Below are 17,193 nucleotides of genomic sequence, written 5' to 3'. Positions count from 1 at the left end.
TGGACAATGTGCCGTCCATGGCGCACTGCCCGAGAGTATGGCTGTCAGAACGAGCCCTTAGAGAGGACCCGGTGTCATTACTACGTAAGTATTGTGGGGGTAAATGCATCTATCCATTGAGATTGACTAAGGAAAGAGAGAGGGCATCAATGAGGACCGGATGGAGCTTTACTTTCTCCTATAAAGGTGGCCAGCGTGGTCCTAAAGACCATACAGGCCTGTGATCACAACAAAAGCCTTAAAGAAAACCTTGTATATCTTCAAACACTCTTCACCTGCAGATAATGGGTTAATCTGAAGGTTAGTAGAGTTATAACGCTGTCCAGCCGTCTTATTGAAAGTGCGGCTACCTGGAGAAAATTAACTTTATTCCTCCCACAAGCTGCCGGGTTTTTTTCATACAGGCCCGCACAACGCTGGTAAAGTCACCAGTCGCAGCGCTGTGATCGGCGGCTCTGTACACGCCCTGCCACTGTGATTGACAGCTCGCTCACGCTGTGTACTGAGCACGGACTGTCGCCCCTCGGGAACACCCCTGCGGCTGGCCGAAGCCGATGGCTCCAGGGGGGAAATAATCTACTTTCTCCCAATAGTCAGGATATATATAATATTAAGCCAAATTCTCACTTTTTTTTTTTACAGTTTATGCCAGCATGTAAGCCCCTATGAAGGTATTGTCCCGTGGTGCACAACCCCTTTTAAAGCTGTATCTTATTTTTTTTTTTTATGTTTTTCATTATTACAGTCCTATATTTTGCTGTAATTTTAAAAACAAACCACAAAATGCAGCCGAAGCGTCCCGTGTGCACACCGGCCCACCCTGGGCTGCCGGCTCGGTGGGGCGGGGGGTCGGCTCGGTGCAGACCAGGTGGGGACGAAAGCAGCGATTGTTATCTAAATCTCCAGCAGAAAATTCAAATGCTGAAAAGCAGACTGGCAAATTGTAGGTAATCGTCAGTAATGTCCCGCGGCGGCCCGGCCTCCTCTTATCGGCCACTTCCATCTGCCTCTGCTGGAATATTACTACGGATTTAGGAGAGTAAGAGTCATTTACTGGGGAAATGTAAACAGCTTAAATGAGGTTAATAAAAGCCGAGCCGTGGTTTCATTACAAGCCCCTGAAAAGAGCTGCTTATTCATATCATTTGTTAATGCTGGGAGTGAATTTTGAGAATGAAGATTTAATGTCTTGTTCGAGGCTCCGCACAGTAAATTTATTGTTGCTGGCCAGTGACTGAATGTGCCGTTCCCCCAGCAAATGGAAACTTTAGGTAACCCCTGTAAAAACCCAGATATTGAAACTGTTCTAGCATATCCTCTCCTGAAAGGTTAGTATGCGGAGCCAACTGTAATGACATGGAGCCGGGCCAAAGAGCTCACATGAGCCTTCGACTTAAGGGAAACCAGCGCACCGCGATATACAGAAAAGCCCCCACAACCTGCTAGACCGGGGGTAATCTGATTACCTGGTATAATCTGACACTTGGTAATAAATATGGCCTGACGGTCATTTTAATCAGTTTTTTTTTTTTTGGCCCCCAATACCATGGATTGCTGGATCTACCAGTGTACATCCTGATCTTCCTGGTTGGTGATTCCCACCATTGTAAAAAGGGTTGACCTATCTGGATCTACCGGTGTACATCCTGACCTTCCTGGTTGGTGATTCCCACCATTGAAAAATGTTGACCTATCTGGATCTACCGGTGTACATCTTGACCTTCATCAGTATCTTCATCACCAAAATCAGTATTTTGTTGGTAACTTTGTGATCAGTACCTTTCTTCAGCCAATCTGAAGAGCAGGGTTCTGGAACAACCCTTTGAAGTTGGAGCTGCAAATGTGCAAGAGAAGACGAAGCGCTCTAGTGTTGAGTACACCATCGAAAAAGAATGGAGTGGAGGCTCACATGCATGTCTGCCACTCCTTACTGATCTCTGTTCTCTGGATTGGTGGAGTTCCAGCAGCCGAACACACACTTCACAGAATATTTGAGCACTTTCTGGTGATAGGTGACATCTTGCAATGTTTAGGATACCCCTTTATTTCGGAAATAAGCTTGCGAAATGTAGACATTTTATGGTAGATCCACAGGAATGAATGTCTAATAGATGCGGGTCCCACAACTTGTTTGTCAATTTTCGGAGCTCCCATAAAAGCAAAATGAGAGCCCATCTGAGCACCCATCTCGCCATTCTTTTGATAGTTGCCTAAACCTGCATCCATCATTTAGACCCTTATTCGACATTTACAGTTTTTGTCGCTTTTCTTTTTTTTTTGTGTGCCAAATTTAATGTCACATGTGGCTAATGAATCTGTGCGCTATAAAAGATATTTTTTTTTGTGATCTTTTTGTAAATTAGAGCACTAAAATTTAGCAAAATTTTCACAAAATAAACACTCCTGGGGGACAGGATTACATTTGTGCAAAAATTTTGCAACTTTTTAAAATACATCTGGGAGCTCCATGTCCTGCCCACAATGATAAAAGTATATAGAATAAAAGACAAAAACAGGTGGCAAACCCATGTAAAATACAGTATAAATTTAAAGAATAAAGCACAAGTAAAAACTCGATCAGAAAAGTTACGATAGAAGATTTTTAGTCGTTTACATGGCTGCAGACTGAAAAGAAGCCTTGTGTTATCTGATCCTGCAGGTCCCTTCCATCTTGCTAAAATGGACTATTACACAACACCAATAATGTATCCTAATGTGGTTAACCAACCATAATGAATAAATACCTACAAAGAAGGGCACCACAAACATAATATTAGAAAGTTTAACTTTATTAATAACACATAAACCACAAAGTGGTCATAAAATTGCCAAATCCGGCAAAGGTGAGACAGAACAAACACACGACAATGGTGGACAGAACAAGCCTGGAAATAACATTAAAACATATGTATACACTTAATATGATATTATGCTAAACAGATGGGAACAAGGTGATTTAAACACATGGCATGGCAGCATAATCTAATATAATGGCAAACATGATAACTATAATATTGCACATAAGACCGATAAAGAAAGTGCAAGTCACAAGGCTTAAGTAAACCATACAAATCGGTCCAAAAGCAGCATGAAAGCTGCCATTGCTAAACATATAAGCCGCCAAAAGCTACCTAAGAAGCAAGTGTTTACCCAAATGTAAAGGGATCCAGGAGTCCACCACACCCGACGCGCGTTTCGCATAGAAATGCTTCGTCCGGAGTGCATTTCATTCTGCTTTTGGACCGATTTGTATGGTTTACTTAAGCCTTGTGACTTGCACTTTCTTTATCGGTCTTATGTGCAATATTATAGTTATCATGTTTGCCATTATATTAGATTATGCTGCCATGCCATGTGTTTAAATCACCTTGTTCCCATCTGTTTAGCATAATATCATATTAAGTGTATACATATGTTTTAATGTTATTTCCAGGCTTGTTCTGTCCACCATTGTCATGTGTTTGTTCTGTCTCACCTTTGCCGGATTTGGCAATTTTATGACCACTTTGTGGTTTATGTGTTATTAATAAAGTTAAACTTTCTAATATTATGTTTGTGGTGCCCTTCTTTGTAGGTATTTATTTAAAATGGACTATTACTGCAGGATCAGACTACACAAGGTTTGTAGTCTGTTACCGTGGATACATATTGATCTGTTTTAGTAGCTGTATGCAAAAACAGAAGCAAATGTGAAATAACTGCAGTTTTAGTTAAATACCCGGATGGTGAAGCTAACAGATGGCACTTATAAAGGGATAGTCGAGCTTTGTGGAACTTTTTACAACTCTCTTGTCGATCAACTGCTCTGTTTCTGGGTCCTCCTGCGATTGGCTGTAATCAGTGGGCAAACCTTGCAATAAGTGTTCATTTTCCCTTCAGCGCCTCCACAGGAGTATTTGTTACAGTGCCCGTCGCAGTCATTGGACTGTCTGTAATCTAAAACCGGACCGGTCCTCCGGAGCGAAAGTCTCGAGCATTTGACATGGGGTCAGCATTCTTGTTGCCTCGTTCTGCGGGTGCTATGGACACCTTGTGACACCTGCTGCGAGCTCTGTATTGTCCCACCCGGGCAGGGAGACAATCAATGCCAGGCGGTGAGTGCGGTCTCTCTTACCGTACGTGAATATACACAATGGTGCAGACATTTAAGCCCGTCCTTTGGCTGAGCTGGGACTGGCACGGGTCGGGAGCTGTCAGCCACCTGGAGAGACGGCTTTTGTGCTGCGCAGAATACGGATCTTCTGCAGCAGGAAAGCAAATCCATCAGTCTGGGATGGAGAGGAGTAATGACATCCGAGGCCTGAAGCCATTCCATCGGTTTAATCTGTTTTTAATGATCCCTGTATGGGAGTTTGTCACTGTGATGTGCGGGGCTGTATACTTTGCTGCCAGACGTGTCACACAACTGTCCGGGGAGCCCTGAACTCATTCATTGCCCCATTATCAAAAATTGGATATCAACAGATGGTGTGCATTACATATGGACCATACGTGACATATGGGCAAACGTACAGCAAAGGGTGCAGCACCAGACCTTGCATGGATCTGCTCGACTGAACTTGGCTCATAAATATCTCATCATTGGGGCCCAACACACAGCACCCCCGACCGATCAGTTGATTTAAGTTCTGGCGCAGGATGGATGTAAACAGCAAATAAAGTATAAATCTGATCTTTGCCACCTTCAAAAATTTTCGGATGACTCCGTGGTTGTGGGATGTATTAGGGGAGATCGGGGGGATGAGGAATATAGAAGGGTGGTGTCGAATTTCGTGGATTGGTGCAATGGTAACTATCTACAACTAAATGTTAAGAAAACCAAGGAGTTGGTGGCGAACTATAGCAGGATTAAGTTGGAATGCTTACCGATCACTATTGCTGGTCAGGAGGTAGAGCAGGTGGAGAGTTATAAATATTTGGGGGTCCATTTGGATAGCAAACTGGACTGGAGATGCCACTCAGAGACTGTCTACAAGAAGGGGATGAGCAGATTGTATTTCCTAAGGAAACTGAGGTCTTTTAATGTGTGCAGCAAAATGTTAGAAATGTTCTACCAATCTGTAGTGGCAAGTGCCATCTTTTTTGCAATCATATGCTGGGGTAATAGTGTGCGGGCCTCTGATGCTAATAAGCTGAATAAGATTATCAAGAAGGCAAGTTCTGCTGTGGGCTGCAATCTGGACTCTCTTGAGGAGGTAGTGGAGAGAAGAACTCTGAAAAAGTGTATGGCAATCATGAACAATAATGCACATCCACTATATGAGCTATTCATGAGACAGAAGAGCACCTTCAGTAACCGGCTAATACTTCTGAGGTGTAAGAAGGAAAAATTTAGGAAATCGTTTGTGCCAACTGCTATGGGGATGTACAACAATAACATTAGGGTTAAATCATAAAGGGGATTGTCTACTTTATTCCTTCTACTTTTCAGTTCACCCGCTGTGTTTGTCCTATTCTAATGTATAATGTCCTCTGTCAACAAACTGTCATGTCAATTATGTAATTCATTTTATGATTCTTATGATGTAAGTTGTGCTGCTGTGATACCATAATTTCCCACGGGATCAATAAAGTGTATCGTATCGTATCGTAAATAATGGAGCTGGGAACAGGCGATTTTATTTTTTTATTACGTTCGTCTTAACCCGACATTTAATAATTTAATTCAGCTGCAATGTGGCATCTGTAGGAGCGGTTAGTATGCATGATAGGACATCGCAGCACTCAGGTGACTTGCTGTATCTTCTGCTAGCCAGGCAAGTTTCACACTGCCAACATTTACGATGCCGGTAATGACTGCATTGTCCTCACCGATCGCGGGACTCCTTACCTAAAGTCAACAGCCGCATCTATGTCCATCTCTACTTATGGAGCAGGTCCAACCTACTACTACAACTTCTGAAATAAAAAGTTTAGGCATTACAACTCTGCAGATCCAGGTTTGGAGTTCTAAAGCTTCTATGCAAGTGAGTCGTCATACATTCGACAGTTGCCCAAAATACCAGCCCATATTTCAGATGGTAGAGGTGACGCGCATCATTTAGGGCTCTGCATTATTGATGCAAGACTCAAGCATTTTTTGGTAATCGCTGGATTTACAGGGGTCAGACATGGAAGAATTGCTGGCCTATCTACTACAGCCCCATCATTATTTATTCTCTGCCCAATATTACAACTCGGACACATCAGCAAAATAAGGGGTAAAAGATAGTCTTGGGACGGGCCATCACTTGTAAAAGTGTCCATGGCGAGATCTTATTTCTAATGACATCGCTTTCCATTGAGACAATATAATTTGATAGCTACAGATTCTCCTCATGGCAACAGATTTGTAGATGAGGATGTCGGGCACCATGTCACTTGCTCCCAGGTTCTAGTATTACATAAAGGACATTTCACTGAGTTTATACAGAGTACTTCCTCCAGTTGCCGCTGCTCCACTGATTTTAGATTAGTTTTTCTTTCTTTTTTACGACCCTCTGTTCCAAAGTTATGCCATTTGGTAATAGTGATTTTAAATTTTTCCTTCATCCTACTGGGCGTGTGCCATGCAGCTTCTGTGGGCGTGGCTTTGTTTTGATTGGCTAGTGTCAGAGGAAGAAAAAGCACACACCCACAGAAAAGTTCTTTTGTACACTCCCAGTTAGTAGAAGGGAAAAAGTTGCACCTTTATTACTGGGGAGGGCATAACTTTAAAACAGAGGGGCACAGAAAAAAAATAAACACTGTTCCGGAATCAGTGGAGGAGTTGAAAGGAAATGCAGTCCTTACTAGGTCCCTACAATGGAAACTGCACTTTTTTTTATATTTTGCAGCCATCTTAAAGGGAACCTATCACCCCGTTTTTTAAAAATTAGATAAAAATAGTGTGAAATAGGGGCAGAGCTGGGCTTTACATTACTGCCTTTTTGGGCCTTTACACCCCCGTTAGGCTGCCGAAATACCTTTGTGAAGTGTCCGTTTTCTGCTGTCACTCAAGTTGGTCAGGTCGGATGGGCGTGGTCACAGCGCTGTTTCTCCCCCAGATCAGGCTCATCATTACGTTGGTGGCGTAGTGGTGTGCGCATGTCCAAAGAGAAGATCCACTGCCCAGGAGATTCAAAACAGCGCGGTCTTCGCTATTCGCCGTTTACCGGTGGGCGCGGCCATCTTTCCTGTGGCCGCGCGTGCGCAGATGGAGCGCTCTGCTGCCCGGGGCTTCAGGAAAATGGCCGCGGGATTCCGCGCGTGCGCAGATGGAGATCGCGGCGGCCATTTTCCTGAAGCCCCGGGCAGCAGAGCGCTCCATCTGCGCACGCGCGGCCACAGGAAAGATGGCCGCGTCCACCGGTAAACGGCGAATAGCGAAGACCGCGCTGTTTTGAATCTCCTGGGCAGTGGATCTTCTCTTTGGACATGCGCACACCACTACGCCACCAACGTAATGATGAGCCTGATCTGGGGGAGAAACAGCGCTGTGACCACGCCCATCCGACCTGACCAACTTGAGTGACAGCAGAAAACGGCCACTTCACAAAGGTATTTGGGCAGCCTAACGGGGGTGTAAAGGCCCAAAAAGGCAGTAATGTAAAGCCCAGCTCTGCCCCTATGTCACACTATTTTTATCTAATCTTTAAAAAACGGGGTGATAGGTTCCCTTTAACTACCTTTTTAAATAAAATGGGGCAGAAGGACCCTGAGATCTGGGATTAGCTCAGAAAGGATATTTAGGAATGATCTGTCGTTGGTAGGAATCTGATGGACGGCAGATATGTATAATATTCGCGGTGCGTTGGAAAGTCTACACACTCGCGTTCCCTTGGGAATCGGAGGCTAGCCCGGCTTCAGTGTCTGCTCTGACTTTCTCTGCGCTGGGACCCGTTTGCCGGGTGAAGATTCATTTAAAGTGATGGCTGGAGAAACCGAAGCCATGAAAGGCCCATTGTGCGGCCGCTCTGAGATTAGAATTTGACACTCTCAATGACCTAGTGTAGTTCAGAGTTGTATAAATTACAGCTCTATGACCCCGCCGTTACCCTCCGCTTTCTGAAGACTTGAACTCCACCAGATAAAATAACTAGACCTGTTCTCAAGATCTAGCGAAGTGGGTGGTGGGAGGGGAGCGCCCGCTGATTGGGGGAGGGGGGATACAGGTGTCTGTTTCATAACACATTGTTTGCAATGAGACGTCTATAAAAATAAAAAAAAAATTCCATATTGTAACTTGACAGAATTCCCATAATTTTTTTTTTTCTCCAGTTTTGCTTAGTAAGTTTTTCTAGCGATGGGCAAGTCACAATTGGATGATTCCAGGCGGCTGCTATAAGATTGCATTTTAGGCCTCTTTCACACTAGCGTCGTACGACGCACGTCGCAATGCGTCGTTTTGGAAAAAAAACCGCATCCTGCAAAATTGCTTGCAGGATGCGTTTTTTCTCCATAGACTTGCATTAGCGACGCATTGCGACGTATGGCCCCCCGTGCAACGGATGCGTCGGACTGTCGGCACAAAAAACGTTACATGTAACGTTTTTTGGTGCGTCGTGTCCGCCTTTTCCGACCGCGCATGCGCGGCCGGAACTCCACCCCCTCCTCCCCGGACATCACAATGGGGCAGCGGATGCATTGAAAAACTGCATCCGCTGCCCCCGTTGTGTGTTTTTGGCACAGTATGCGTCGGTACGTCATCACGTCGCATTGCAGGTTTTAGTTTTTATATATTGGCTTTTTATTACATTGCACGCAAAATAAAAATGTAATGTCTACTGCAAATGTGTGTATTAAGGCTATATTCACACTTTGCATTTTTTCTGCGTTTTTTAAGCTGCGTTTTACAGAAACGGATTTCAGAAATCTTAGTTTTGTTTTTTTTTTCTGACTGATTTGGAAAACTGCGTTTTTGCAACCTGAAGCATGTCACTTCTATCAGCGTTTTTTCAGCGTATTTGCATCGTTTTTTTTCACCCATAGGAAACAATGGTATCGTTTTTTTTTGCTGCATTATTGGGGCAAAACCCCCCAAAATTCTCCAATTTTCATCCTGAAAACTCAGACAATTGTGACCTGTAATTTACACCTATGCGGCATCCATAATTATACATCAGCAGTTAAAAATGTACAATGTGAAATACAGTTCTTAGGTTAATAATTGCCATGGATCTGTAAAGAATCGGGTGCTTTATCTGTATAGGATCCAATTGTACTTTTTTATTTATTTATTTATTTATTTTTTTTATGCTCGCCCATGGACTGAAATGCGTGAATTTCATCTGATAGATGGATGCTGCATTTTTTCTTTTTTTTTTTACGGGACTGGACCCATGTGAAAAATATCCCTATTGAATTACATCGGTCATGTCATATGCTCGGCAAAACATTTGTGATACTAATCATTTAATGCTTATTTTAGTGAAGATGGATATGGGATGGAGAGCAAGCAAGAAACATATAAGATGGACAGAGAGACGGAGATGGGTTAGATATCTATATATACAGTGGCATGTAAAAGTTCGGGCACCCCTGGTCAAAACTACTGTTATTGTGAACAGCTAAGCAGATTGAAGATGAAATGATCTCTAAAAGGGATGAAGTTAAAGATGACACATTTCCTTAGTATTTTAGGCAAAATACCACCTATTTTTATCTTTCACATTTTAAAAATTATGAAAAGGAAAATGGGCTGATGCAAACGTTTGGCACACTGTGTGGTTAGTACCTAGTTACATCCACAGGCAAGTATTACAAAAGTATCCAGACAAGAGTCTTTCAGTTCTCGTTTGAGGCATTTACATCCATTCTTCCTTGGAAGATTCTTTCAGCTCTGTGAGATTCCTGGGTCGTATTGCATTCGTTGCTTTCTTGAGGTCTAGCCACAGATTTTCAATGATGTTCAGATCAGGGGACTGTGAGGCCATTGTAAAACCTTCAGCTTGCGCCTTTTGAGGTAATCAATTGTGGATTTTGACGTGATTTTGATCATTGTCCATTTGTAGAAGTCATCCTCTTTCTGTGCCCCCTTTTTTTCCTCATACCTGTCATCACAGTGGCCGAAGAGTTCTAATTTAACTTCATCTGTCTATAGAACTTGTTTCCAAAATGCATCAGGCTTGTCCAGGTGTTCTTTTGCATACTTCTGACTTTTATGGTGAGGACACAGGAGAGGTTTTCTTCTGATGACTCTTCCATGAAGGTCTGTTTTGGGCAGGTGTCTCTGAACAGTAGAACAATGTATCACAACTCCAGAGTCTGCTAAATCTTTCTGAAGGTCTTTTGCAGTCAAGTGGGGGTTCTGATTTGCCTCTCTAGCAATCCTTTTTTCCTTGGTCTTCCGGACCTTATCTTATCCTCCAATTATATTATTATTTTTTGCGTAAAATACAAAGGAAATGGGTCATCTTTAACTTAAGAAGTTGTAGAGATCATTTCATCTTCAACTTGCTTAAGGGTGTGTGCCCACGATCAACGTCAAAACCACAGTGGCAAGATGTTGCCGCATAGTGGATGTGATTTCTAGAAATGCCATGTCCACTATGTGTGCCCGCGGACCACCCACTGAAACTGACATGCGGCACATTTTTCAGGATGCAGCATGTGAGGCTCTCTTGCGGACACTGGTCTTCGCAACAGAAATGTAATCAATAGAAATGTATTGAATGAGGTAAATCCGCACGGTTCGGTGAACACATGCGGTGTTCAATAGAAGGCAGCGAAAATACGCTGCGTCCAAAGCCCTGCTGCTTATGGATCGTGGGCCATGTATATACTTATCTCTATATGAAGATAAGTTATAGAACATATATATATATATATATGTATATATTCAAACAGTCCCTCACTACTTTCAAGACCGCACTCGCCACAGCTAAACAAACCTACTTCTCATCTCTCATATCCTCCCTGTCTCACAACCCTAAACAGTCATTCAACACCTTCAATTCTCTCCTCCGTCCCCCAGCACCTCCTCCCTCCTCACTTATCTCTGCTGAAGACTTTGCCTCATTCTTCAAGCAGAAGATTGATAACATCAGAGACAGTTTTGGTCAACAAGCCCCAGAGCCCTTCCTCCCAACTTCCCTACCCTCCACCTCCAAAACCAACTACTCCACCATTACAGAAGATCAACTCGCCACTCTACTCTCAAGATCGCATCTCACCACCTGTACACTTGACCCGCTCCCATCCCACCTCATCCCAAACCTCACCACAATCTTCATCCCAACCCTAACCCATCTCTTCAACCTATCACTAACAACTGGTGTTTTCCCCTCAAGCTTTAAACATGCCTCCATCACACCTATCCTCAAAATGCCCTCTCTTGACCCATCCTCTGTATCTAGCTATCGCCCTATATCACTTCTCCCCTATGCCTCAAAACTACTGGAACAACACGTCTACCTTGAACTGTCCTCCCATCTCTCTTCTTGCTCCCTCTTTGACCGCTTACAATCTGGCTTCCGGTCACACCATTCCACTGAAACTGCGCTAACTAAGGTCACCAATGACCTCTTAACCGCCAAGAGCAAGCGACACTACTCTGTTCTCCTCCTCGACCTGTCGGCTGCCTTTGACACAGTGGACCATTCCCTATTATTACAGACCCTCTCATCCCTTGGCATCACAGACTTGGCCCTATCCTGGATCTCATCATACCTAACAGACCGGACATTCAGCGTCTCCCACTCACACACCACCTCCTCACCTCGCCCCCTCTCTGTCGGAGTCCCACAAGGTTCAGTCCTTGGGCCCCTGCTCTTCTCCATTTACACCTTTGGCCTGGGACAGCTCATAGAATCTCATGGCTTTCAGTATCACCTCTATGCTGATGACACACAGATCTACATCTCTGGACCAGATATCACCTCCCTACTAACCAGAATCCCTCAATGTCTGTCCACTATTTCATCCTTCTTCGCTAAATTTCTGAAACTTAACATGGACAAAACAGAATTCATCATCTTTCCCCCATCTCACGTGACCCCCCCAACGAACCTATCCATTACAGTAAATGGCTGCCCACTGTCCCCAGTCCCACAAGCTCGCTGCCTCGGGGTTATCCTTGACGCTGATCTCTCCTTCAAACCACATATCCAAGCCCTTTCCACTTCCTGCCGACTTCAACTCAAAAATATTGCACGAATCCGTTCATTCCTCAACCAAGAATCTGCAAAAACCCTAGTCCATGCCCTCATCATCTCTCGCCTTGACTACTGCAACCTCCTGCTCTGTGGCCTCCCCTCATACACTCTCGCACCCCTCCAATCTATTCTAAACTCTGCTGCCCGACTAATCCACCTGTCCCCCCGCTATTCTCCGGCCTCTCCCCTCTGTCAATCCATTCACTGGCTCCCCATTGCCCAGAGACTCCAGTACAAAACCCTAACCATGACATACAAAGCCATCCACAACCTGTCTCCTCCTTACATCTGTGACCTCATCTCCCGGTACTTTCCTACACGCAACCTCCGATCCTCACAAGATCTCCTTCTCTACTCCCCTCTTATCTCCTCTTCCCACAATCGTATACAAGATTTCTCTCGCGTATCACCCCTACTCTGGAACCCTCTACCACAACACATCAGACTCTCGCCCACCATCGAAACCTTCAAAAAGAATCTGAAGACCCACCTCTTCCGACAAGCCTACAACCTGCAGTAACCACCGATCGACCAAACCGCTGCATGACCAGCTCTACCCTCACCTACTGTATCCTCACCCATCCCTTGTAGATTGTGAGCCTTCGCGGGCAGGGTCCTCTCTCCTACTGTACCAGTTATGACTTGTATTGTTCAAGATTATTGTACTTGTTTTTATTATGTATACCCCTCCTCACTTGTAAAGTGCCATGGAATAAATGGCGCTATAACAATAAATAATAATATATATATATATATATATATATATATATATATATATATATTATTATTATTATAGTGTTCACAGCTGTTGTGTGGACGTCTCACGGAATCCAACATCGGACGCTCTGCAAGCCCGCATCGGGAACATGTCTGTCGGGTATGGATGATGTCTCGGGGTCACACTTATGTTTTTGCTCTTCCTCTGCTGGCAGGTGCCCTCCACAGACAGGAATGCCCTCAGCTCCCTCTGGGGAAAGCTGGCTTCAGAGATCTTGATGCAGAACTGGGATGCCGCTATGGAAGACCTGACCAGGCTGAAGGAGACCATCGATAACAATGTACGTGGCTTCATTTCTCCTGGGGGCCTCATATGGTAGAAATGTCTCACCTCCAGGACAACCAAAATATGTTTTATGTTGTGATCTTAGCAGCGTTGAGTCATACAGAGGCAAACCCTGAATTTAGTCCGCGCGCCACGCAGGTCCTGTCCAACAGTGGATGTCATTAATGTTTTGCTCTTGTATTTTTGCACTTCCAGTCCGTCAGTTCTCCACTCCAGTCTCTCCAGCACAGGACCTGGCTCATCCACTGGTCTCTCTTCGTCTTCTTCAACCACCCTAAGGGACGAGACAATATAATTGACCTGTTCCTCTACCAACCTCAGTAAGTGCCTCGTACACCAATGTTATGTCTTCTTGTTATTTTGTAAAAAAAAAAAAAAAATTAAATTTTTTTTAATTTTTTTTGTTATAGTGAAAATGGTTCTCTTTCAGCAGTAGCCACATAGTGACTTGTTTTTACCCAACCACCCTGTGAAAGCGTATAGACCGGTGGGGGTCCGACAGCTGTGACCTGCACTGATCGCTGGCATGTGGAGCACTCTGAGAATGGAGGGCAGTGCACATGCCTGACCTCTGTTCCATTCCCTTCCTATAGGGCAGTCGCCCGCACGACTGCTCCGATCTAATGGGGGTAGAAGTTCTCCGTTGTGCCGATCGGTGCAGGTTCCAGCGGTCGGACCACCGCTGATTAGAAATGTATCCCTATGCTGTGTATCTACCCTATTTGTCAGTGGTCCCAGAGAGGAGGGGGCTCGTTTCGGCTGTTGATCAATTTGCCCGCTGATATTGGCAGATGGGAGCGTGCGCGGTATAAAGCGTGACTGTAGACCTTTGATGCCCCAGATGATGCCTCTTTGGCTCGTCGCATGTGTGGCGCTCACCCTCGATTCTTTAATTAGTCTCTCCCGAGGATGGTGAGGACTCTGAACAAATCTGACAGGTTAGGAAATGAGTCCAGCATCTGTCTCACCCATATCTGTGTGAGAATATCCTGTGTATATGCCTCCATTACTCAGCTCCAGGAGTGCGGCTGTAAATCAGCTGTCTGACGGCCCGAAATGAGGCGCATCTGCTGTTTCACAAGCCGGCTCTGCCCTATAACTACTACCAAATGTGCGGCGTATCCTCCCGCCCGCAGCCACGGGTAATTAACAGCAACCGATTATAAAGGATGCTAAGCGCTGATATGTGGGACGTCCGCGCTTTCATCCAAGCGCACCCACATCTTGTCTGTCTGATCGGCCACATGCATGGCCGTCGGGTTTAATTCGAGCCACTGTCCTGCCATGCAATGCACTAGGAAAGCATTACTCATTCTCCTGGTTAGCAGCGTTTATGCTATAGGTTTTCAGACCCCGTAATTTGAATCTCTCTTCCCGCAGCGCAGGTGCGCCACCTTTGACCCCAGGCTGTTTTTGGTATTGCAGCAGCAGATGGGGTTAATGTAAAACCAGGGCTGTGGAGTCGGTAAGCCAAACCTCCGAATCCGACTCCTCAATTTCCATGACTCCGACCCCTCAACCCTGTGTAACACGCCAGTACTAGAAGTGAATTTACACTACCAATACCACCTTGGTCTTAGAAACATGGCAGAAATGTTGATCAGTGGGGGTCCAGGTTCTCTGTGGGGGGGTGCGACCATAACTTCCTAGCGGCTGTATGTGACCACAATATTATGTGTAAAATCTGTCCCTCCAGGGGATGTGGATTTATTTAAAAAATGTAAAGGGGCCGACCACTTTGATTAAATTGGCATGTACCCGCATATAAAACGCTACGCCCTTCCCAGCTGTGCCCTACATCCGAAACGCAGGCTTTTTCCCATTTTCCTATTTAGTCTGAATATACTTTCATATACGACCAATGGAGTGTACTTTATATGTCAGAACGAGCTCACTGACAGATTCCCAGTGTCCTCATTTGTGCAGGGAAATGAATGTCCGCCACTGATTGGCTGCTTCCTGTATGCACTGTGCATAGGCAGAAATCTGTCACAGTGGTAGGGGCGTGGTTACACAGGGCGGTAGACAAGAGAGCACGAGACACCTATCCCTGTAGTGATCTGCACTAGTTTTAGTGAAACAGTAATGCACAGTGCAGGAATCAGGGTCTCTGTTCCTACATCATGCTACTCTTGTATTACATAACAAAAACCTACTGACAGATTCTTACATCTTTTTGTACAGTGGCTTGCGAAAATATTCACCCCCTGCCCTCCTGGCTTTTTACCTATGTTAATAAATTACAACATGTTTAAATATTCCTAAGTGTCACACTGTGTGTCAGTATCTACATGGTACCACCACAAACCTGCCAAGAGAGGGCCGCCCACCAAAACCCTCAGCCCGGGCAAGGAGGGCATTAATCAGAAGCTAACCATGAAGGAACTGCAGAGTTCCCAAGCAGAGGCTGGAGTACCTGTCCATACGACCACAATAAACCGTACACTCCTTTATGGAAGAATGGGCAGAAAAAAAGCCTTTACTTACACGGAAACATTGTAAGGCTTGTTTTGAGTTTGCCAAAATACATGTGGGAGACTCCTGAAATGTATGGAGGAAGGTGCTACATAGATGAGACCAAAACTGAACTTTTTGGCCACCAAGGTAAACGCCATATCTGGCACAAATCCAATACAGCTCATCACCCCAAGAACACCATTCCCACTGTGAAACGTGGTGGCAGCATCAGGCTGTGGGGATGTTTTTTGGCACCAGGGACAGGGAAAATGGTCTGAATCGAGGGGAAGATGTAATTTGTGAAATAAATGGATATTCTTGAGCAAAATCTGTTTGTCAGTGATTTGATCCTGGGACAGAGATTCACCTTCCAATAAGACAATTACCCAAAGCATACAGCTAAAGCATCACTCGAGTGGTTTAAGGGGAAATGTGTAAATGTTCTGGAGTGGCCTAGTCAAAGCCCAGACTTTAATCCAGTTGAGAATCTGTGGTCAGACTTGCAGATTGCTGTTCAGCAGAGGAAAACATCTAACTTGAAGGAGCTGGAGCAGTTTTGCCTTGAGGAATGGGCAAAAATCCCAGTGGAAATCTCAGAGACTTATCCAAAGTGACTTTCAGCTGTAATTGCCGCAAAAAGAGGCTCTACAAAGTACTGACTTTAGGGGGATGAGCAGTTATGCACACTGAAGTTTTCAGTTATTTTGGCCTTTTTGTTGCTTTTTTTGTTGCTTTTTGGCCTATATTGTTTCACAATAAAAAGAAAACTAAATGTACATACGGTAGTTGTAGGCGTGTACTTTGCATGAACTGATGTGAACCCTCAAAAAATTAACCTGAGAAATTTCAGGCTGTGAGGTAGCAAAACACAGAAACTGCCATGGGGGGTGAATACTTTTGCAAGCCACTGTATATGACCGTCCTGTTGTAGCTTTCTCTGTGCTGTAGCTGCGTCTGTGACACCACAGCTCTATAGTTGGCGTCCTACCTGACCAGGAGTGATATTTGTACGGAGCCGAGGTTCCAGCTGCAGATCAGCCTGCGCCGCGCTCCCAGGCTCCGCTTCTCCACATCTGTTCGCCATCAGGTTTTTTTTTTTTCCTTTTCTTGTTAGAGCGAGAAAAGAAAAACCTTCTCTTACAGATGTCCACGTGCTACCGAAATGCATCGGGTCACATTTGGCTTTTATTTTTAGGATAAATGTTACACTTGGTGTTGTAGCACGTGAAATTATCCTATCCACGTTCTTAAAGGGGACATGTCCGTTTATAGACAAGACGTCATCATTTCGAGGGTTTGTTCTCCACTTCCGCCTGTAAATGGCAGATAGCTTTACAGTAATATTCAGCCAGGTAGATGAAACGTCGCCGTACATTCTGTATCCGGTATTTCATGGCAGACGTCTTATTTGTGTGTTTTATCTCCCTTAGATACCTGAATGCCATCCAGACCATGTGCCCACACATTCTCCGATACTTGACCACAGCCGTCATCACCAACAAAGACGTAAGGAAGAGGCGGCAGGTCCTGAAAGATTTGGTGAAGGTGATCCAGCAGGTA

At 44.7% G+C, this 17,193-nt stretch overlaps 1 protein-coding gene across 1 annotated transcript in view; it reads left to right on the top strand.

Moving 5' to 3' along the window:
- Positions 1 to 17,193, top strand: part of EIF3E (eukaryotic translation initiation factor 3 subunit E) — a 50,935-nt gene that overhangs the window by 14,455 nt on the left and 19,287 nt on the right. The window contains exons 6-8 of the mRNA XM_077271072.1: positions 13,046 to 13,171; positions 13,372 to 13,496; positions 17,064 to 17,190. Coding sequence (XP_077127187.1) covers positions 13,046 to 13,171; positions 13,372 to 13,496; positions 17,064 to 17,190 — 378 coding nt within the window. The remainder of the gene's footprint in view (positions 1 to 13,045; positions 13,172 to 13,371; positions 13,497 to 17,063; positions 17,191 to 17,193) is intronic.

Source organism: Ranitomeya variabilis, chromosome 6, assembly GCF_051348905.1.
Source record: "Ranitomeya variabilis isolate aRanVar5 chromosome 6, aRanVar5.hap1, whole genome shotgun sequence".
In the NCBI taxonomy this organism is placed as follows: Eukaryota; Metazoa; Chordata; class Amphibia; order Anura; family Dendrobatidae; genus Ranitomeya; species Ranitomeya variabilis.
Note: the sequence above shows the minus strand (reverse complement) of the source record. Positions and strands in the feature narration are given on the sequence as shown.